This window comes from Prionailurus bengalensis, chromosome B1 (assembly GCF_016509475.1).
Source record: "Prionailurus bengalensis isolate Pbe53 chromosome B1, Fcat_Pben_1.1_paternal_pri, whole genome shotgun sequence".
NCBI classification, from domain to species: domain Eukaryota; kingdom Metazoa; phylum Chordata; class Mammalia; order Carnivora; family Felidae; genus Prionailurus; species Prionailurus bengalensis.
Genome location: NC_057344.1, coordinates 114819466 through 114842924, shown reverse-complemented (window position 1 = coordinate 114842924; position 23459 = coordinate 114819466). Strand labels below are relative to the sequence as shown.

Below are 23459 nucleotides of genomic sequence, written 5' to 3'. Positions count from 1 at the left end.
TGAATTCATTTTACAGAACATAGAATTATGGAATTGGGATGTTTGCCAAAGAAATCACTACGTGGCCCTCTGTTTTAAAGCAAATTACCCCAGACTGAAGAAACTCTATCTAGTTTTAAAAACCTGCAACTTGCACAATGAATCATTCCAACATTGTGAAGCCCTTGCATCTTTCTTTCCAGCTTATCCTGGATGGTGGGGAAATTGATGACACAAGTCCACTCACACACACACACACACACACACACACACACACACAAAACTTCTAAGTTTTCCGAAGTGAAGAAAAGAAAAAGTGGGAGAAAAATAGAGAAAGAGGGAGAAAAGTTCCAGACAGATGACCAGCTGCTGACGCTGCGATACATTTTTTTGTGTCAGATATTTATCTTCCACTCTGAATGTCTTTTTTTTTTTCTCCCAAGGATACGGAAACATGGCCTCGCAATAGGGAGGTTAGTGAAAGGTTTTTGTTCTATAATGCACTGAAATTATTTCCTTATGGTTAAAGATAGACGGCCTATTCTTTTGCTAAAATAAATAAATAAATAAAGGAGCATGTGTAACTGTGTGGAGAATACTTAGGTTTTGTAATTTCCTTTAAAAAAAAAGTTATAACTTACTCTGAGTGAATACAGTAGCTTTATATAAAAGATTATCAACCAGAATATGTAGTCCTGGAAATTTTAGCCCCATTGACTTCAACTTTCTGGATTCAAGCCAAATGCAAATATCTTCCTTATGGGTTAAGAAGGAATGGTCTGAGCTATTTATTTTAGCTATGTAAATGTATTCATTATTTTTTGTTAAGGCAGCCACATTCTATTTAATACTCTGTTGTTCCCTCCGTGTGAGAGCTCTGATTAGGACTTAAGATGGTATATTTTCATTGAATGTGTTCGATGGTCCTTTATTTTTTCTGGGAAATGAACAGTTCAGTTCAGCTAAGCCAGAAAAGCCACAGTGTGTTTTTTTTAGGTCATAGCTTAATAACCTCAGGAGCAACTTACTCTTTCTCCTTTGGGACCTGCAGGGCCATGGGGTCCCATAGGGCCATCTGTACCCTAAAAAAAAAAGACAAAAATAAGATAGAGACATATCCAAAGGGCCATAAGAAAAGCAGTTATATTTTATCCTGGACTTTTCCTGGGTGAATGATGCCTTAGAAAGTCAGTAAGACGACTCATCTCCTTTCAAAGTGCTTTATACTTGATTCTTTCCGGCCAGCAGTTTCCAAGAAACCCATGCAAAAAGGGTGAGTTATGTAACTGCATATTTTAATGAAGAGTACACACGAGAAACTGTAAGTCATATTTAATTATATACTTCCTCCCTGACTTCATGGAACATCTTCACTTTGCCCCCATAATCTTAAGGAGAGAAATGGAGGTGTTTTCCCTTCGTCCATTCTCCACCCACTGTCACTCTCACACTCCTCGGCCACGAAGCTTTGTTTTCAGCTGTTTAAGAGGCTGGAACAGTTACACAGGTGGAAAAAAATATTAAGTAAATGAGAACAGTGTTTAACTGTTCAAACCAAACTTTCTCCGGCTCTGTTGGGAGCAGCAGGGGGCTCAGAGGGAAGGAATTACTCTCCTAGCTTCTGCTACAGTCTTACAAGGCATAAACCCGGCAGCCGGCTGATTTAATGGCATAATTGCCCTCTGGCCTCCTGGCTCAGGATTAGCATTTCTGTCTCAGACTGAATGAATACAGGAACACTAGGTCCAGTGAAAATAATGACTGCCTGAAGCAGGTTTTTAGAATTGAAAAGCTTGGAATTTCTTTTGGATTCTTAAAGATGTAGCAAGGACTTCAAGTGATTTGCTCATTTTCAAGAAGACTGTCCTTATTTGCAAAGAATGTATTCTAATATTTGCAAATGTAGGAAGTATTCCAGCACAGTTTTTACTTATAATATCTATAATATATTTATTATATTATATATATTATAGTTATACTATTTTTATTATTCATATTTCTGTTCTAACTATTCTTTTTTTCTATTACAGCTTTGCGATATGAAATAATTTAGGGCTTAAACTCATTCTAATATTGGTGAATTCTTATCATCTCATCTGATCTTCTTACTGCCTGAATTCAAAGTTCAACTTCAGAAGACTTCTGAATACTGATTATCTGTGGCTAAACTTCAAGAGATGGAACTGTTAAGAACCAAAGAAAAGAGACAAAATGACAGAAGACAGACAGGTCACTTCGATGAACAAAGATCTGAAAGTTAGTTCCAGGAAAGAAGTTACATTTTTAATACGGACAGAAACATAAAAGGAAGAGTGAGTTCAAATAAATTCACATTATTTTCATCCCTTCAGAGGAACTTGCTCATGGAATTATGGGAACTGTCCTTTAGTTATAGAAAACTTTGTCTAGGCTTCTAAGTTAATGAAGCCAATTAGACTGGCCATTCTCTCCACCTAGCAAATTATCCAGACTGGAACTGAGGCTTCTTCTGCTCTGTCCACCTTTCCGTTTTGTACCACTATCTTTGTACATCTTCTTCTTTCCCTCCAGTCCCGTGAAGCCCTCATCATTGGATGAAAGTACATGGGGCAAAAGAGTCTGTCCTGAAGCACAAAAGCATAGCCACAAAACATGTTGGAGCAAGATGAGGTACTGACTCACCCGGGATCCTGGCTTCCCGTCTAAGCCAGATGCTCCCTGTGTGATTTGGTTGGTAGCAGGGTTGGTGGGTATAACACGAATGACAAGAACAGAGATTAGTATGAGGTACTAATGAACAAATGTAACGCTTCAAACAACATAATACGCAGTCACAGGGTTCTGGGATGAATATCACATTGCTACAAATTGTTAGTTAAAAAAAAAAAACGAAACACGTGACAATAGATGCCCCACAGATGATGGCATTTTAATGACATTTCCATTCGACAAATTCTTCAGAAATCAAGTCAATGAGGTTTATAAAGTAGGCTTTCTAGGAATTACTGGTAAGTCACAGAGTGCTAATTTCCATATGATACTCACTTTCTAAAGACTGTACTATTCACAATAGATTTCTTTAGGTTTTGAAAAAAAGTGGCCAACAATCTAAGAAAGGGCTCATTATAATAATCAATCAAAGTTAGCATTTCAGAGAAGACTTTAGTTTTTTGTTTGTTTGTTTGTTGTTAAAATAGCACTTTTGAATAACAAATGCAGAATTTTAACATGCCAGAATGAGTCTGGATTTTACATGAATAATACTCATTGTTTTCTGGGTTGTTCTTACTGTGTTCACATTAGTTACCACTAGAGGGACTTCTAGGAACAGGAAAAAGCTGGGAAAATTTCATGAGTCCAAACAAAAAATAACTGTCCCAAACAAAACTGTTCTTCAATTCGCTTCAAATAATCATTGCATCAACGTCTGAAAGGGAAATGCTTTAAAAATGCAATGTTGTTCCTAAGCGACGTGTTTTTTTTTTTTACCTTGATAGTGTGTGATATGCATAGTGTGTGATAAAATATGCAAGTGTGTGATAAAATATAACACTTTCAATGCTTGTTTTAAGAATTAGCACAATTACTTCTTTGAATATGACTTTTGTATCCCAAAACTCAATTACTGACTTATAGTCCTTTAAAAATATTGATTAAATCAAGGAGTATTTAAGAAAGACAATACACTAGCCCTACAAATTTTCTTGGCAAGGTTGCAGAACTATGTTCCCATTTTATGCTGCAGATATAGTTAATAATAAAAAATGGAAGAAAAAACCTATTCCAGATGCAGACTCTACCAATGATGCTATCTACCATTATATTCAGGTAGTTTTAGTTTTTTTATTTTACAATTCCTTCTGTAGAGTCCTAGTATGAGTCAGACTATACATGCAAAATACATCTTTAGTTAGCAATGATTAAAATTTTTAAAAATGTTATGTTGTTGTTTAATGCTAGCATATGTACAGTTTTTGGCGAAATGTTGCATAAAAATTGTCACTAGCCCTAAATTTGGAATTAAGATAAACTTTAAAGAAATTGGATTAAGGGTTTAATAAAATAGAAATCCAGACTTTCTTTTGTCTTCTGGTACTTTCTTCAGAGTCACCATTATTATAGCATGTAAAAACAAACAGGGAGATGGTAAAATTTTTGTACTGAGAGTATAACATTATATTTACCTGGAATGTGAACTAATGACTCACACATGTCACAGAGGTTTTGTGCCCATGGTCCATTGGTCTAATTGGTGTGATTTAACCTATAGTCTAACACAAGGCTTGTATCATTCATTCAATAAGTGAGTACATATTAAGCATCCACTATGTGCCTGATCTCTGTAAGGATACTTAACACTTAAAGTGAAATAAGTAGGCACTAACATTTTTATATGTAAAATATTCACATGAGCTGTTTTTAACCAACTTTATGTCTTGTTTTAATAACATAATCTATAATGTTCTTTACTGCCTTCTATCTTCATTCACTGAATAGTCAGCATATTAAAACCTTTAACCTAAAACCTCATATTTAATCGTCCTTTTTAAAAATCTCTTTTTAGTTGTGGAAAGAAGATTGGCCTAAAGTGCATGGCAGATGAGAATTCCCTTTTTATTAAAAATAAAAATCTCAAAACAACCACAAAATACTTCTTCCATACTATCCTTCACTGTTGCCAAAAGAACCTCATAAAAGGGCATTTTCAAAAGAGATAACACACAACACTTAGACCATGATATATGATTGATTAATGTAAGGAGCCACAGCGCTGACCTCACGCCATCAGCAATGGCTAACTGCATACCTGCCACCCAACAGAGGGCTACAGTTTTTGGTACTGAAGGAGGAAATAAAATTGAGGGAGGGTTCTAAACTGAACTAAATTATAAAAACATTTGTGAGAAATTATGACATAATCAGCACAATGCTTTTTTAAAGGGCAGGGTGATGGGAGAAGAATCATCAGCCTTAAGAGAGGAAGGTTGGCATGTGTGTAACTGAATGACAGAACATGGACAGCACTGTTTGTCATGGGTCTTCCTCTGACACAAGAGCAGGCATCAAACAAAACTGGGCTAAGCGCTGCTCTACTACAATATGTTTTCCAATCACAGAAACCTCAAATGTGAGATAGTCACTGAGTAAACCAGAGTTGTTACTTAGGGTAGAAAGAAAAGTCTGAGATTTGCACTGAAATGGAAAGTTTTCTTTACTTACTGGAAGACCAAGGGGTCCTCTGTCACCCTTTTGACCTGGTTCACCCTTCAATCCTTTAACACCATTTAACCCTGGTTCACCCTAAATGCAAAAGCAAATGCCAATTTTGGTTGCTATCATGGGTGCTTTAACTGTGAGAGAAGAGAGCCAGTCTCTGAAATGGTTGCAGATTCCAGTTCTAGGTAACAGCAGAGTGAGGCTAGACTTGTTTTGCATCAGTTCAACATTCATTTCAAACATTTGTAAAAAAATTAATAAACTGAAATCAGCAAATAACGTTCTAGGAAATTCCTGAGAAAGCGTACTCCTTGCAATTGAAATGTGTACGACTGAGTTCTAGAATTTTTCAGATCTACCTCAAAGAAACTGGTGTTATGGTACCTTTTGCTCACCAAGCAAATCAGAGACAGAGTGGAGGATGTTGAAGGAGGCTCAGTAGAAAAACCCACTCTGCTGGACTGAAAAACTGGAATATGCAGGACAGTGTTATATACACATATTTTAAGCCTTTAAGCATTTTACCCTAGGGAATGAGCTAAAAATGTAGCAGCTGATGTTTGAAGTGTTGCCATGTAGTGAGTCCTCATTCACGGACATTGCCAAGTTAGATCCCTACATGGATTAATCAACAGAAGAGACAACAAATAGCCAATCCCAGAAGAGACTATGAAGACCACAGTACTTAAATGTAGTTTTGATAACTGTCCGTCTGCCCAATGTTATAATAAATAAAGTTGAAATTTCACCTCAGGTGACATTACAAAAGCCATGGTAAGTGACAAATTCTCTTGAGTCTGATATTTAAAAGAATACGGTACATCTATTTTCTATCAGCAGCAGAAATAGAGTTCTGACCTGTTCACTTTCCAACTTTTAAGTACAGACATTAATTTCATCACAAAAATCTGGGAAGATTTGTGAAAGGAAGATGGAGTCTCAAATGCCCTATAGAGTCTCGCTGGATAGGCGTGAGAGCAGGAGAGATTGTGTTTACATGGCAGGAAGGATTATTAACCTGGGAGGTATTTTCCCTAGGTGTCCGATTGATGAAAATCAGTGTGATGCTTGTTAAACATAGAGTCCAGGACCCCACTTAGTGTTTGAATTTCCAAAGGGGTCACAAAGTAATGAACACACCACCACGACCTAATGGGTTCTGGGGATTCTGAAGATAGGACGTTTGCAGCGCTGCCACGGTAGGAAATCCAAATGCGCTGTGATCAGTAAAGGGTGGTCCTGGGAATGTCACAGAGCTAAAGTCAAGGGGAGGTTAAGGCCAAGGCTCAACAGTCAGCATTAGTTAACTGGTCTCAACTTGAGATTGATGGCTTTGTATGTATGTGTATGGACTTTCAGCTAGAGGTCTTGAGATGATGAATAGGCAGGGCCGCCTTGGTAGGCCACAGAATTCTGTGGTGAGGAATCATACATTAACATGAGTGGGCATGAACTGAGAAGTTGAATTTATAAATAATCAAATGTAGTGTCAGAAAGACCAAATTTCAACTCTGGACCTAATTTCTAGTCCCAGATTAGTCATTTAGTTAGCAGTGTAACTTAGGGCAAATAATCTAAATTTCATGGACTTATGGTTTATCATCTATAAAATCAAGGAACTATCACAGGTAATCTACGAGATCTTTCCAAACTTAATAATTTTCTGAAACCTATTATTTAAGTAGTGCCTTAAAATCCAAGGAGAAGCCAGGAGTAGGAACTACTGATTTAGTCCAGAGTGGGGGAAAAAGACCCAGAGAGGTTAGATAACTACCAAGACCACAAAGTTCATAGATGGGCTCTCCCTTCTGACCCACAGCACAATGCTCTTAACTCAAACTACAATCCGTGCTTCTGAGACACTGGCCTTACTAGAAGTATGGTGTTCTAAGAAGAATAAAGAGGCATGAATTTTTCCCATTCATGGGTGAGTCACCTGCCTGACCCCAAAAAATGAAACTCAGATTTCTGGGGTCCAACCAATACTTCTGCATTCCTAAAGCTGAGTGGGCCACAGGGAGTTCCTAAAGGAGAGGGTGGGCTGCCTCTAAGCTTTCTGATTTCTAGCTCCAACATTGCATTTATGTGTTCCCCTACCTCTCACCATTTAAATGTACCAACTCACTACTAAGAAGCTTTCAAGAGTCCTTGAACCTTCCCTCATGAGTTTTTTTTTTCCTGAATTTTTAAATTCAGAACAAAGCATCAAATCATAAGATAACAACCGATATTTATTGGGTGTTTATTGACAACTGCACCAGATATTGTGCTAAGTATCTTACAATATACCCATTAAATTATCGCAACACTATGAGGTCAGTTGCCTAGTTGAGTAAAAGAAGGATCAGAGCGGGTAAATAGTCTGCTGAAAGTGACGTGGCCTGTTAGTGGCAAAGCTGAGGTTAGAACATAGGAACTCATTGCATATGCTGCCTGGAAGAAGAAACCTTTCTTTCAGGGCTCATTTTAACTCTCCAAAATGTCTTCTTGGTCTACACAAAAGCAAAGAACTGATGGAAACCATCTTTACAATATAAGCTGCACTAATTCTGATGAGCAGGGGTATTCTCTATTGTTCTCTTATTAATCCGGAGCATAGAGTACATGATACACTCTACCCCATTCTAGACCAGTGATCTCTGGGGGAGTACAAACTTAAGATGTTGGATAGTTAAAGCATTTAGATGCAGCACCGCTATATGACAAACAAGGGGTATCAGTTACACCTAAATATGCAACTAATGATACCATAAGAAAGAACATCTGAACCAGTCTGAGAATCTCATCAGATTCACCTCTAAATGGTTGATTGTGAGTATACATAGTATGATTAGTGATTAAGAAACTTACATAGTGTCATGGAAAAAGGCAAAACGAGGAGTAATTCATCTCCGAGTGATATCACTTAAATTTGTTGTAAGACATTCTGTGTTGTGAGATTTAAACATCTGGATACTTAAAGGCTTAAAGATTATACAACATTATATAACATTATATAACAGATAAATAAGATGGGACAGACATGCTTCCGTCATGCTTCTCCATGATTAACAGGGAAACAGAAATCCAATAATCAAGGGATTTTTTTGGATTACCTTTGGTCCAGGAAGTCCATGAGGTCCCTGAAAATGAAAAACGCAGATTTTAATTAAGAATTGATTCACTATTTCCTAACAGAAGTGATTATTGTATAGAGTAACCAAAGAGATGTAAAACAAGAATCTTCTTCTTGGAGCTATAGCTAGAGGCAGGACAGTGGATGTTAACACCTAGTGAATGTTCCTTCCAGCTCTTGGACGGTTCTGTAATTGGAAATTCACTAACAGCAATTTGTTCTGCTAAATACCTGTGAGAGGGAGAAATATGTAAGAAAAACATTTTAAAAAAGTATTGTGAACCCACACTACTCCTATTTCTCAAATCCATATTTTCGTAAAATCTAGGTGGAACATGTGACATACTTTGAGTTACACAGAATAGAGATAGGTCCTAAAATACGGAAATTTGCCAAAGAGAAGTCCTGGTGAAGGGAAGACCTTTTCCCGTTACTGAATCCTCTAGACCCAAGAAGAATCTAAAGAAAGAAGGAAACGAGGAGATGATAGTCAGGTTTGGGACCCTGTGGCATCATTAATTTAAGACTAAGGAAAGGATTCTATCCACAGAGCACTAATCATGATTAGTTAGAATGCATTTGTTTTTACGAAGACGAATTCTTCAAGGCTTTTGTAACAGTTGTTTACCAATGGAAGGAAGTTATAACGCATACATGCATTAGGGCTTTTCCCCTGTATTTTGTGGAAAATCTAACCATAGAGACTAATTAGCTAACCTAAACTACCTAAAGGTTACTGTGGATTGCTTTAAACCTTTCAAGTTATTTGAATTAACTCTTTGGAGAGAGGAGTATTTAAACACCCAACAGCGAAATCATACAACTGTAGGAAAAATTTTTTGTCAAGCAATATACAAATATTTGCTATATATGTCTGCATTGGAATAATATTTTCCCTTTAGGTAAGCAGTGGATAAGCATTTTCAGGGAATGGCTGTTACTTTATCAAGTATTCTTATTTTATTTTAGTAATGGTTAAAATCCCTTTAAACTAATCAATTTTATGATATGAATAAGATATAGCCTTTAAAATTTTAATCTTCTAACTTAAAGTGGAGGGAGTATAAAAGAAAGCCAAAAGTATGTCATTTGCTTAATTCTTAATGAACAGTTTAGTATTAAGAAAATAATGTTAATTATAACTATTTCATGATATGAAATAGAAAACAACAGTTAGTAAGAAATAGATGATTGGGTCTGGGGCTCTGCTTTGCAGCTTAGATCATTCCAGTGATGTTCCAGGGGGAAAACATGACCCACAGTTTATTTAATCTGTATGACTAAAGGCATAGAGTTTATTGAGATACCTTAGGGACGAATGTGACCTTAGAGGCTGCCTGACTTGTACCCATCCTGCCCCAGTCAAAAGCAGCTGAAGCACTCCACCTTCTATGTTCTAGCCTTAACACTACCGCCATTAGGTGGACATTTTGAGAATTACACTGGCTTAATGGCTGCCTTCCTCACCAGATAGTTCTGTGAAGGCATGGCCATTGTCTGAGGGATACTTGCGGTGAACACTGGATCCACCGGAGTACCATAAAAGTGAAAAGAAAAAGAAGCAACAATATATGTCATCTACAATTTTTCTCATATTATTTTATAAATGTGCCTATTAAAATCTCATTAAAATGTTTCAAAGTTGGTTAGACACATTCATTAATGGCTACAATTATTAATCCTGTTATGCTATGAATGGCCTAAATGGGTTGGTTAAGATGATTTTTTGACGTTCATACTGGAGGTTGGAGTAAAGCTTGTCAAATCTATCCTTGATTCTCCTATCACAAAACTACTCTATCTCTTTTCAAGAGACGTATTTGGGAATGAAGGCCAATACTGTAAAGTCAGATATCTCAGAGCACCTCGTATTTTCTGTTCATTCTACAGAGAGCAGCCCAAAATACAAGCTGGCTGTTGTGAGGGATGTGTTCATGTTTTTCTAGTAGCATACTCATAAATACATGATTACATTTTGTAGAGAAGAGAGGCTTACCATGGGGCCTGGTGGGCCATGGGGGCCTGGTGGGCCTGGTGGGCCTATGATCTGTACGTCCAAAAAATAAACATGGATTTGGTTACTTCATTTAGATAAGGCAGTTTGGCTTGGATCTTGTGCTAGGGTTCTGCTAAGGCCATTAATAGCTGCAGAGGAAGAAGGATACTAGAAAAAGTGAGGCATTTGATTCTTTACGTTTAGAAATGCCTTCTTGAGAACAGCAACAATAGCAAGAAAAAACTTTAAAAAAATACAGCTGTTTTACAAAAGCCAGAATAAATCTAAAGTACATTAAAAGAAAGGACAGCAATCATCAAGAGATGCTGTAATATCACAATCACTATTAAACTCTCCAATATTTCACTGAGCAGCATCAGGGCTCTGGAGGGGGGAAAAAAGTGTGCTCTGTAATCACAAAGCTCTACCCAAAAGTGTTATGGGAAAACCATTGATTTTTTTCTCCTTAGGATTAGACAGTCTCCTAAAAAACTGCTTTTAACTCAGACTTCTGAGACACATTGTCTCTCATCGTAAAAGGCCGACAGACATTTTTTCTATAGTTTGACAAACTAAAAGGTTCACAGTCTCTCTACTGTTGATAAGCCATCTGGCACAGATTGAACTTGGTAAATAATAGGCCTGTTTTAGAGTTCTTTAGTAACCGCGGAAGTTCAGCCACCATCAACTTACGGAAGGACCCTGAGGACCTGGTAATCCAGAGTCTCCTTTTTCTCCTTTCATTCCATTGGCACCCTACAAATAACCGGTAAGAGTTGAGTTGGTAAAGTTGTTTCCAAAGTATAAGAAAACAACTGAATTTTCTCCCCAAACCCATCATCCTTTTGAAATTTTTATAGTCTTATGCACATAATATATAAAAGAAAGATTTATCCCCTTGCATTTTAGTCTCAAAGAGCAAGCTTCTCCAAATCTCTAGGACTGTGGGTGATATGTGAAATACAATTTAAAGTAAATAAAAACTAGGTTAGGTGTGATTGGTTAAACTTATACATTGTTATATATATCAGATTATAAATGTTATATTTTTTGTGGTGGTGCTCACTTTAAATAGCAAAGGTCAGTCTTTTATTGACATTTATATACTTCCTTGTTTTAAAATAGGCCTAAGGCAGTGAAGTCTTCTATATTTTTTGTTTTAATCTCACAATTTAATTACTGAGGATGAAAATGAAGTTTCAGGGTTCTTAGCTGAAAATAGGGTTAACAATACCTATCTCTCCATTTCTTTTACATTTTTAAAAATTTTCCCTTCCAAATCCTCAGTAAAAATTGTGGGGTAAAGTCATAAAAACACCATTCCAGTCACACCAAGAGAACACTTTTTAAACAGTAACTTGTTTTAAAATTGCCTTATATTTTTTAGTTTGTTAATTTTTAAATTATGGTTTATTTAAAAATGATCAGTGGTCACCATCTGATGCATACTAAATTAAAGTGATCAACTCTATCTTTCTATCTTCTGATGAAAATAATTCAGGAAAACATGAAGGTTTATTTTATAATTCACTTGGTTAGATGCTTTAAAACTTGTTTTAGTGCCACAGTTGGAGTAATTAACCAACAATACCTCAAATATTTAAGAATAAAATAGTACATGAACCACTAGATGAGAATGCAGGTAATCATAAAACTCTTTTTTCTTTTTAAGTTTATTTATTTTGAGACAGACAGACACAGTGCGAGTGGGGGAGGGGCAGAGAGAGGGAGAGAGAGAATCCCAAGCTGGCTTTGCGCTGGCAGCACAGGGTCTGATGTGGGGCTCGAACCCCCCAAACCATGACATCATGACCTGAGCGAGATCATGAAACCAGGAGTCAGACATTTAACCAACTGAGCCACCCAGGTGCCCCTCTTTTCTGATTTAATTTATCTTAACATGAACACATCCTAAAAAGTACAAACATACCGGTAATCCAGGAAGTCCGATTCCTCCTTTTTCACCTGGCATACCTGGGTCCCCCATGTCTCCCTTTGAGCCTTTAAGTCCCTACAAATGATACAGTTTACATGGAACAATCACACTGAAACTTGATAGTAACATCCTAAGGAAAACAGAATTCCAGATCAATTTTGTCAGTGGGTGATCCTATGCTGAGATGATTCTGATTTTCACTGCTAGAGTTATTTCTTATAGCAATCTTCTACATTGAATCAGTACTATTTCCTCATGTAACAGAAGGGATTAAACCCTATTACTTAGGCCATTTAAGTATGAAAACTATGAATTTAGGTGTTAACATAATTTCTCCTGATTCTGTATTTTTACCTGGCAGTTAATTCAGTATCACTGGTCCTGAAAACAATGTAAGGGACTGAGTTCTCAGCAGTACAATACACATTTTGAACCAGGACTAGCGTTATAAGATCAAAGGCTCAAATAAATTTCTCCCATCCCCATCCACCACACTCTCCTACCCCTCTTAAAAGCAGGTGGAAGTTCCAATCACCATCAGTTTTCAATGGTTCAATATACAGAAACATAAATAATGTAGGCACCAATTATTAAGTGCCTGGTCTTTAGGCATCAGAGTTCAGTCAAGCTTACAAATGTTTCAACTTTTCCACAGTGTTCTTATTTTATTCTCATGACATCTCAATGAGATGATCCATGATGCTTTAAAAAAATTTTTTAAGAGAGAGAGAACAAGCAGGGGAGAGGGGCAAGGGGGGCAGGAGTGAGCGAGCGAGAGAGAGAGAGAGGGAGAGAAATCTTAAGCAGGCTCCACGCTCAGTGCAGAGCTCAACTCAGGGCTTGATCCCAAGACTCGGGATTATGATCCGAGTCAAAATCAAGAGTCGGATGCTCAACTGACTGAGCCACCCAGGCTCTCCCATGATGCTATTTTTATTCTTCTTTCACAGTGAGTAAATAGATAGATGTATATTTTGAATGCTAACAAATCTGAGTTTTGTAATAATAACACTGAAGTGGATTTTTATTGTTAAGTATTTTCATCCAAGGAGCTTCACTATCATATGACCAGATGGCCCATTCTTGGGCAGGGATGGTGACAGTTCTGGTAGTAAGGGGCCCCTGGCTGCACAAACCTATTCATCTTTTCCATACCCAAACCTACTTACAAACAGTAGGAACGTGTTTTTTCTTTACTTATACCTATTTAATAGCACTTAGTTCAGAATCACTTGCTAGGTGGGTGAGTGGATAGGTGCTTGAGTGGGTAGTAGATGGATCTGATTAATCAGCCCCTGGTTGGTTTTAGGAATCTAGTGATGGAGAGTAGCAGGGTAGCCTGTCCTTGCTACTGGAGTTAGTAGCAGAAGTAGACCTTGTGAAGCGTATAGAAAAAAAACCCCAGCTACTATGTATGTAGGGACCATGTAGTATCTTTATGCATGTTAAATTAATTATTTTTAATGTCTACCATTGGGGATACAACCAGATTTTTAAATGCTTATGTGATCTCTGATTAATAATAGCATATCATCAGAAGTGTCTTTCTTTTTTTAGCTATCACGTTTATTTTATGTGACATTATATTACTTTAATATACAACTCTAATATTAAAATAACTCTTGAATTTAATTTTCTTACCTAATACTATCTCCTGAGAAGCATAGTTCACTAACTGTATCAAGAAACCTCTTGAAAAAAAAAAAAGACCTCTTGATTTCTTACGATTTTCTTGATTTTAGTCATTTATTGGGTAAATAACGGAAGCCCAGAAAATATCAAATATCTTGAAGCTAACCATTGTGATTTGACTCTGAATTGAGAGCAGTGTCCATATTCTCTTTAGTCAGAGTCTTTCTGACCAGAGGTAAACAACAGCTTAGAGGCCAAATCCAGCCCAGGGATTATTTTTGCACAAGTTGAATCTTTGAGAAAAAATTTAAGGGGTGTTCAGATAAAAAAAAATCTGTGACAAAAACTGTATGTGATCTGCAAAGTCTAAAACATTTACTATCTGGTCTTCTATGAAAAAGTTTGCTAACCTCTGATTTAAGGGAAACCATTGGAGATACTGACATGTTCTGTGGAAGCACAAGTGCCCCACTTGTTTCTGTATTTTCTAGTGATCTTGAAAATTAGGTGTAATCTTTATTTGGGAAAAAAATATTGTCAAAATAACACATGTAAGGAATATCTAATTTTGTGGAAACTTTTGTTGACTGATTATAATCTTGACCTGTTAGCATTCACTTACAAAACATTAGGCTATTCTTACTAAATTGGTAATGATCTTATAAGTCTAATAAAAATTCACAGAAGTGTCACTGGTAGATTGGTAAGGAGTATTAACACAAAATGTCATATCGCTGGTCTGTTTCTGCAAAGAAAACTAACGTCTAATTTAAAACCAATTGCTTTTTAGAGTTAATATAGTCTCTACAACAGATGGTGAAAAAAGAAAGAGGGGATCATATGTCAACACTCATGTCTTTTTGGCTCCAAATCTATAATAAAAGTAGTGATCCATAATGATGCTTTAAATGACAGTATATATCTTTGAAAATTACCTGCTCTCCATCAACTCCTGGGACTCCTGGAGATCCTGGCTCTCCCTGTTAAGATAAAAAGTGATGGCTTGTCTCCATTCATCATTGGTAAATAAAAGTGATGCTGGTTGGTAATAGTACAATTTGACTTTTCAGCAAAGGCATCATAACCCAAGAACACTTTGTTACATCATACGCATATCAAAACTAAGTGAAATAACATTTTCTTAAAGATTACATATAACAATACTTATATGTAGCTAAGATCCAATGTTTTTATTTTTTTCCCCATGTGAGATTCAGGCTAAAGGAAAAAATGGTGAAAGAAAACTGGTAGAGATAATGTGAAGGTTGACTGTACCCTGTAACAATAACTTATAAGCCTCAGTTAATTTTTTTCTCCTTAAAAATATGTATTATTTCTCTTTATTTTTATTTTCCAACTTGAGAAAAAAGCAAAAAACATAAAAGTTAACTTAAAAATCAAATGCAGTGTTTTAACTGGCACCATTTAAACAGTGGATACAGATTCATAATTGTGAATGTGCTATTTCCAGACATAATCAATTAGATAATATCTTAATACACATAAAATTACTTTTGGGTGAGTTCAATTACCTATACTATGGTAGGAATGAATTAAAGTTTACTATTCATATTATGACATTTTAGAAACCCTGACAACCCAAAATCTATTTTATCTTAATTGAAGATGACCCATTAAAAACAAATTTAAGCAATGTGCTAGATATTTATCCAACCAACAAAGGTCCAGTCATTTTTCACTTGGAAAGGTACTGAACAAACAAATTCTTTGAAAGGTAAGATATTATTTTAGATCAATGAGTCACTTTTGCAGATCCCATTATAAATATGCCTGATTCCCACATGGTGGAAACTTTGTAAAGTCAGCTCTCCTGATTGTGAGTGGCCTGCCTCACAGACAGATTTTCAAGGGAGCTGACTTGACTGTATTTTTTTAGAAAGGCTTGTTTGATGATGTATAAACCACAATAGTGAAATTGTTAGAGATCTTTTCCCTGGTAAAAACTTTAAGAGCTCTTGGCCACAGCATGAAATTTGAGCTTTCCAATTAAAGAAAGCCTGACAAACAAATGCATTTTAAAAAAAAAAAGTGGGGGTGGGGGAAGAAAAAGTCTTTCCTTACTCCTGATTTCTCACCCTTTGTGGTAGGAGCAAAGTTTATTTTGCCACAAACAAGTCTGCTGAGGTTGGATGCACCTGGCTAAGCCTTAGTTTCATTCAGTCTGAATGCTTGTCAGCACTCTGGGTCCAATAATGATTGTTTTGCTAAAGCTTTTACCTTCAAAATGTGACCCGCGAGTGTTTAAAAGAAAACAGAACTCATGAGTTATGAATTTATCTTTCACTCATCAAATGTAGTTTGTAAAGAATTACTTGATGTGTAAGAAGTCAAACAATCTTTGTTTGATAAAGAGAAACACTAATTGAATAGGCTCCCATTCAGTCTGAGGCTGAGTCCCTAGTGCAAATGGGTTCTACACTTGACTTCGGCTGCATTTTCTGACTCTTGGTCATAGGCACATCTCACCCCTGTTATCCCAACCTTCTCAAGGAGAGATCAAGGAAAGCATGAAAGATTGTATCAGTCAGCCCAAGATCTCAATTACAAGATCATTGTGCAGTGTGTGGGGTGGGGTAGAGTGACAGCATAGTGGGAAGGCCAGCAGGGATGAGAGGTAAGGGAGTATGACTAACTCCCTCCCACAGCTCACTTGTCAAAACACTCATTTGGCCAGCTTCCTCCCGTCTTTCATTTTCAGCTCAAAGTCATCCTTGACTCTTAAGACTGAGAGGAGCCTTCCTGTATGGACATCCATAGCATGCACTCATCAAAGCACTTACTCTATTTATTAGTAATTGTGCCTTTACTTGCCTCGCTTCTGTTCTAAACTGTAAGCTCCTTCTTGAAACCCCTTGCTATATTCAGATATCTCTGTTAGATATTAGTCTTTATTATATAGAGGCTCAAAAATTACTTACTGAATAACTGAATTAAAAAATGAGTAGCAATTAGATTATAAAACAAGGGGAGGTGTATATGTTTTAACACTATTATATACCCTTCATGGCTAGGTGGTTCTTTTTGCCTCTTTAGGACAAGGGATTTATACCCTTAGGGTTGCTATAGGTCTTTGGGCTTTAAAAGAAGAGTAAAGTCCTAGGAGCTTTTGAGGTGTGTAAAGAAAGAGGTATGTGTTTAACACAGAAGCAAGGAATTTAGATCCTGGTTGACTCTACATAGAAGAAAAGGGAATCTGCAGATTCACCCCTCTGTTGTCTAGTCCAGCTCACCAAGATATTAGAGAGCAGGGATCCAGGCTGACTTGCTTACCAGGAACAAAGACTGTGTAACTGGAGAATTTTTGTGTTCTATCTCTTAGGGCCCAGAATGTGATAGAGAAACAGAAAGTTAAAAACCCAAACCTTACAATAATGTTATACATGATAACTGTTTAAAATTAGGGTCTATGTTCTAAGTATATCTTCTATGGGTAAGGACCTCAGCAATATTTTTTAATTTTTTGTAATAGAAAAATAATTTTCCATGTGTTAGCTTTCTGTTTTTAAGTATCTTAAAGAGTATAAAAGCTGGTGTGTGTGTGTGTGTGTGTGTGTGTGTGTGTGTACATGACAGACTCAGCAAATAAAGTGCTTTGAAAGGCATCAACAAAAGATGGATTTCAAAATCACTTGAATCTCCTACAAAAATCCAGTGATGAAAGTCATATTTCAACACACATGGCTCAGTTCTAAAAAGTGAGAGACAATGGCCATGTGTTACTTGCTCAAATTTGGTTAAATAACTAAATTTAGTTTGGAGGGGTAAAGCTGAAACCACCGACAAATCTGAGATATAATCAAGTAATTCTAGGTTTCTGTTGTTCATAGTTGGTATGTTTCATTAGATAAGATGCAAATGGCAGAATGAATAAATACAATGGGATTTGTTATAAAAAGTGGTTGAAAAATGATTCCTCAAATTTTCATCTGTGAATGCACCATGCTAAAGCTTCTCTTATTATTTTTACTACAAAAAATTAAAGGGAAAATCTTTTTTAGTGTTAGAATAAATTTTTCTTCAATCCTCCTGTATATAAATATTTTCCTTTTTTCATATACTACATTTAGTGGCTCTTTACCTTTATAATTTCTATAAAACTTGTTTTTCCCTCATTTAATATTCTGTTTTTCTCAATGTCCTCCCTTTAAATTTAATGCTAGTCTTATTTCTCTCCCTTCTTACCTAATCTTCCTTTTTTTTTCCCTTTCTGATTTCCTGTCCCTTCAGCCCAGACCTCAGTGTCCATTCTTAGCTGCCTTAAGCAATATTGATGATCTTAGCTTCTCTAGTATTTTCTAAAAATGATTTTTCAAAGATACATATATTTAAGGTGGGATTCTCTGTACCATAAGTGGTAAATGGAAACAAGTAAAATAAAGAATGACCTTTGGCCCTTGTAGTCCTTGAGGTCCAGGTGGTCCAGGGGGACCCTAAATCAAGAAAAGACAAAGTTTTAAAAAGCAGCAAATATATGTATTACAATTTATGCTTTAAATAATAAGTACACCATATACTTCCATTATTTCTGTCATAATCAAACATCCCCCAACATTAATTTGCAATGGGGACAAATTTCACCAGTTATGTAAGTATAAAAACTACCTACTTCTGTGCAAAACTATCAATACATTTAGGCAAAATAACACTGAATATGCTTTTGAGTTGATTTCATAACATAATGTAAAATTGCTGTTGTGTTCCACATTCATCTCCTTGGGATGAATTAGCATGCTAATACTACCTGTGTTTCTAGACACCTAGCCTCCCCCCACACACAAAGGATTTGATTTCCCAAACAGTAAAGAACACAGCCACATTACTGTAAGACTAAAAACTTTTAGAAAAATAACAGTAACTTTTTTGGGGGTCTTTTTCACTAAGCAGACAAAGTGGTTTAACTGGGGCAAATGTTGTAAAAGTTATTAATAAGGAGACATAAAACTAAATATCAGACAAAAACAATTGCTACATTAGTACCATTATCATTGGCATGCATCAACACCACGAAGTCACAAACCACAGAAATCATGCATGGGAGTTACCGTGACAGTTAAGGTGGTAATCCTCTGTTGGGAAAATGTATTGACAAAGACAAAGTTACCTATATTGTGTGCCAAAGTACAATAATACATTTTTGAAATGATCAAATTCCTTGAATGTGTTTTGGCAAGCCTGATGTCTTATAAGTTATTGAGAAGATACTGAGAACATATTAACCTATCTTTAAATGAATATAGGGGCGCCTGGGTGGCGCAGTCGGTTAAGCGTCCGACTTCAGCCAGGTCACGATCTCGCGGTCCGTGAGTTCGAGCCCCGCGTCAGGCTCTGGGCTGATGGCTCAGAGCCTGGAGCCTGTTTCCGATTCTGTGTCTCCCTCTCTCTCTGCCCCTCCCCCGTTCATGCTTTGTCTCTCTCAGTCCCAAAAATAAATAAACGTTGAAAAAAAAAAAATTTAAAAAAAAAAAAAAAAAAAAAAAAAAAAATGAATATATACACAATGGAGTACTACGTGGCAATGAGAAAGAATGAAATATGATCCTTTGTAGCAACATGGATGGAACTGGAGAGTGTTATGCTAAGTGAAATAAACCATACAGAGAAAGACAGATACCATATGGTTTCACTCTTATGTGGATCCTGAGAAACTTAACAGAAACCCATGGGGGAGGGGAAGGAAAAAAAAACAAACAAAAAAAGAGGTTAGAGTGGAAGAGAGCCAAAGCATAAGAGAATCTTAAAAACTGAGAACAAACTGAGGGTTGCTGGGGGGTGGGAGGGAGGGGAGGGTGGGTGATGGGTATTGAGGAGGGCACCTGTTGGGATGAGCACTGGGTGTGGTATGGAAACCAATTTGACAATAAACTTCATATATTGAAAAAAAATAAAATAAAAAAATAAAATTTAAATGAATACAATATAGTTATAAAGATTTTGGGGGTGGAGTCAGACCTCCATTCATTCCCTGATAAAGATTGTTTTTAAAACTATTTTCAGATTTTTCTTTTTAAAAAATCTTTGTGTAAAGAAAAAAGAAAATGTCAAAACTTTAATTCACTTGATTAAAAAAATGTCTGTAGCTAAATGGTGTACAGTAGAGGTGTGTTGGCATAATTGTGACCTGAGAGACTGCTATTCACGAGAGTTCCATTCTAGGGCACTTAAAGTAGAGAAAATGGAAATGTCCAACTGTATGTGTAAGTAAGTTTTTTTCTTTTTTAGTCTGTAGCTTATTTGTTGCATTATAATTAGTTTTTTTGGGTGCTATGGCTAAAGACAGGAGTTGACATGGAATTCATCCAGTTTCTTAGTGTGAAGCACTAGAGTACTATAACAAAATGTATTCTGTTAAAGAATGAATCTCCACAATATCTGACCCTTAATCCATGAACCATTACTGCACTAATGTTTTCTAGTCTAGGTCCTATGCGAAGAGTTCTGTAGGGCCCATCACCACGTGACTTGGTCATAAAGGGAGCACATTTTCCATCAGGGACTCTGCTCAAAGAAACACGTTATCCAGTTACGTGTAAACTTGTGAATATCGGTTTGACACCATCCCTTTGTTTTCCACTCCTCCATTCCCATTTCTGATTCAGGTTGCCATTGTTGCTGTTGTTTATTATTGTTGTTGTAAAAAATAAACTTAATATTACTGATCTTACTTCAAACACTTGAATCTCTAGTGACATGACCTCATCATTCCGTAGAAAACGATATATTTATGCATGCGTACAAATGGTTTGTATCTATGATAAAATCAGTCGTGGTCATTGCAGCTTCATGGAAAACACAGTAGGAAAGAAACCACCAGTGCTTCTAAGACAAAAGGCAAAGTGGTCACATACTAGGGGCAAGTTAAAAAAAAAATATCAAGGCCTATCATATCTGTGTAACATAAGGTACCACTTACTTTCTCTCAAGGGATTCATCTAGAGCAAGAGTCAGATTTATTGCTATGAGAAAGCTACTTCTTTGCCCCTGTAAGTAGGCAAGTCATTTTTAAAAAGGCTATTAGAGAATTATAGAGTAGAAATAATTTCTTTATCATTATTCTCCAATCATATATTTTTAACTACAAAAAATCCTAAAAGAATCCTAAAATTTTAGAAAGGGAAGAGAGTTTACAATTTGAGCTCTCTGAGGTTTTCCAAATGTACCGTATTTGAATTCATTTTCCACCTGGACACAAAACTAGTTTGCTTTTTTTTTTTTAAATGTAAGGCTAACAATGTGTTTTGTAATGAGTCGCATAATAAAGGCATATTATTAATGGTAACTGAACTATCTAACAGATGGAGTTTACGTGATCTTGTTAAATAACTATATTTTGTGAGACCTAACAGTTACATAAGGCAGGTTATATCCAGGTAACAAGTAAAAAACGAATGACAAACTAAGCTAAGTTCTCAACAACATTTTTACCACCATCCTGTGTGCGGGCACACAGAGACATCCTAAAGATATTGGCTCACTCTGAATTTCTTGTATCTGGTTCCTCCACTCTACACCTATGGGAACTCAGCAGGGTTCTCTCTTGAACTCCACGAATGATTGGAAAACCAGAATTTTTGGTAGTGATGAAGAAAGACACGTTGTTTTCTGGTGAGGCACGATGTGAAATGGGAGGCATGAGCTGAAGCAACTGTAAATTGTTGAAAGTCTCGCAAGCTGTTTTGTGATTTATTCCCTCAGATGCTTATGTGAATCTCTTTAGAATTAAAGGTTATTTTCTTTCATTTCTCATAATGATGCAAGCTGAAAAGCACCCACGATTTACTAGAGAATAGGTTTAATTTAGATGGTGTTAAACATTTTTAAAAACTTGAGTCCGGAAATGGAGAGGATTTACTGCTAATTGTGGAAACTTAAAAATCAAAGTAAATGGAGTATGGCAAATGTTTCTGTAAATAACAATTTTCAATAGAAGCAATGGCAAAATTGTATATTTTTAATGTGGCATTTTTATAATTGTATTATGTATTTATTTACCTAATCTAGATTTTTTTGCATATTTTTTAGAGGAGGAGATAATAAAATGAAATCGACAAAATGGTGAATATCCATCAGTAGTTACAGAATTAGAAGAAAAAATGTCTACTACCTCCTTCTCAGTCTAATGGCTGCTTACTTAATTGATTTTGTTAGGGGCCCTTGTTCCACTAGAGAACTAGATTAGGAAAACAAATAATTTTTAAAAAATAACTAAAAACTATTTACAAGCATAACATGTAATTGCCCTAACCCTATAAAAACAATAAATCTTTGTTTAAGTTGAGGGATAAACGTGAACTAGTTGACTATAATGGATATTGACTGGTTTACTGTCATAAAGAACTTGAGGCAGAAAAATAAACTGAGCACATATATCCTTTCATATCAAGATGTGGGTGTCAATGTTTTAAAAAGTACCGTGCATTTAGGTATATTTACAAAGGATGTTTAGGAGCTCCTAAAAAATGACCTTAACCATAATACTAGATTTCATGGACTCTTAGAAAGAATCTATTCTGAAACATCTTTACTTTACAAATAAGATCAATGAAGTATAGATACACTCACTGCTTTCCCAAAAATGACTCAGCTAGTTAATAGCAGAGAGGAAATCAAAACAGATTTTCGGTTTTAGACCGAGAGTAGCTTGCTTCAGGCCTGACTCTGTTCATGCAATGGATACTTTAAAAGACTCACAGTTTTCCCAGATATGGTCATAGCCTATAATATTGGAGGATTTCTTGGAAGCTAAGAGAATGTATACCTTTTAAAGGTGGTAGTAAGAATTATGGTGTCACTGAAAGCAGTTTAGGAGAAATTTAATCACTAATAAATTAAGTTAAAAACTATGTCCCTATATTTTATAAGTAAAAGCTTTGAAAACATAGTAGGTACACCAAAACTTCTTATTCTCTTTTTCTCTCTCTCCACATGCAGTTATCAATTTGTGGGGGAAAAGGAACAATTTAGAAATCTGGTTCTAGAAGTTGACAATAGCCAAAGGCTACTGCTTGTATCTAATCCAGGTGTACTGAGGAACACTATTCAACCTATTGACTGAACCTGCTGACCAAGCAACATTTCTTCAAGCAATGAGCATACTTCTCTTTGCATTATACCAGAAGAAAAAGAATGAAAAGAAAAAGAGGCTGCGCTGAAAACAATCTACAAAAACTACTTAATAAATGCTTTACTAGTTAAAAATGGTAGTTGTAGCAAAGCACCCATAAAAATGTAGATCTACTAAATTAGACACTGTTAGTGAAATCATAAAGATGGGGGAAATCAGTCAATCAAGTACAAAATAGCAAATATTTAAAACAATTAATTTGGTATTCAAGCAAAGAAATGGATTGTACATATAGGCTAAGTGTACTCACTTATCTATCAGTAACCATTTATTCAATATTTATATGCCTAGACCTGTGCCAGGTACAGCAGGGGATATAAAATAAGCATGATATATACTTTTGTCACCAAGAAACTTACAATCTGGTAAGAGGCAAGACTAAAATAAATTATGTGATTTGAGAACAATTAAAGGTTAAGCTAATGGGGCCTGACTGCTGATGTTTGAAAGGATTGAAAGAAAG

The 23459-nt window shown here is 36.1% G+C and overlaps 1 protein-coding gene across 15 annotated transcripts in view; it reads right to left on the bottom strand.

Annotated features, from left to right (window-relative positions):
• COL25A1 (collagen type XXV alpha 1 chain) overlaps positions 1–23459 on the bottom strand; it is a 469374-nt gene that overhangs the window by 21452 nt on the left and 424463 nt on the right. For 10 of the 15 annotated variants that reach the window (XM_043570744.1, XM_043570848.1, XM_043570726.1 and 7 more), the window contains 10 exons: positions 18918–18941; positions 18261–18305; positions 14790–14834; positions 12217–12297; positions 10980–11042; positions 10287–10337; positions 8271–8297; positions 5179–5259; positions 2641–2676; positions 1008–1061 (listed from right to left, as the gene is read on the bottom strand). In XM_043570744.1, the coding sequence (XP_043426679.1) occupies positions 1008–1061; positions 2641–2676; positions 5179–5259; positions 8271–8297; positions 10287–10337; positions 10980–11042; positions 12217–12297; positions 14790–14834; positions 18261–18305; positions 18918–18941 (507 nt within the window). The remainder of the gene's footprint in view (positions 1–1007; positions 1062–2640; positions 2677–5178; positions 5260–8270; positions 8298–10286; positions 10338–10979; positions 11043–12216; positions 12298–14789; positions 14835–18260; positions 18306–18917; positions 18942–23459) is intronic. The other 5 variants (XM_043570819.1, XM_043570830.1, XM_043570840.1 and 2 more) reach the window with 2 other exon arrangements.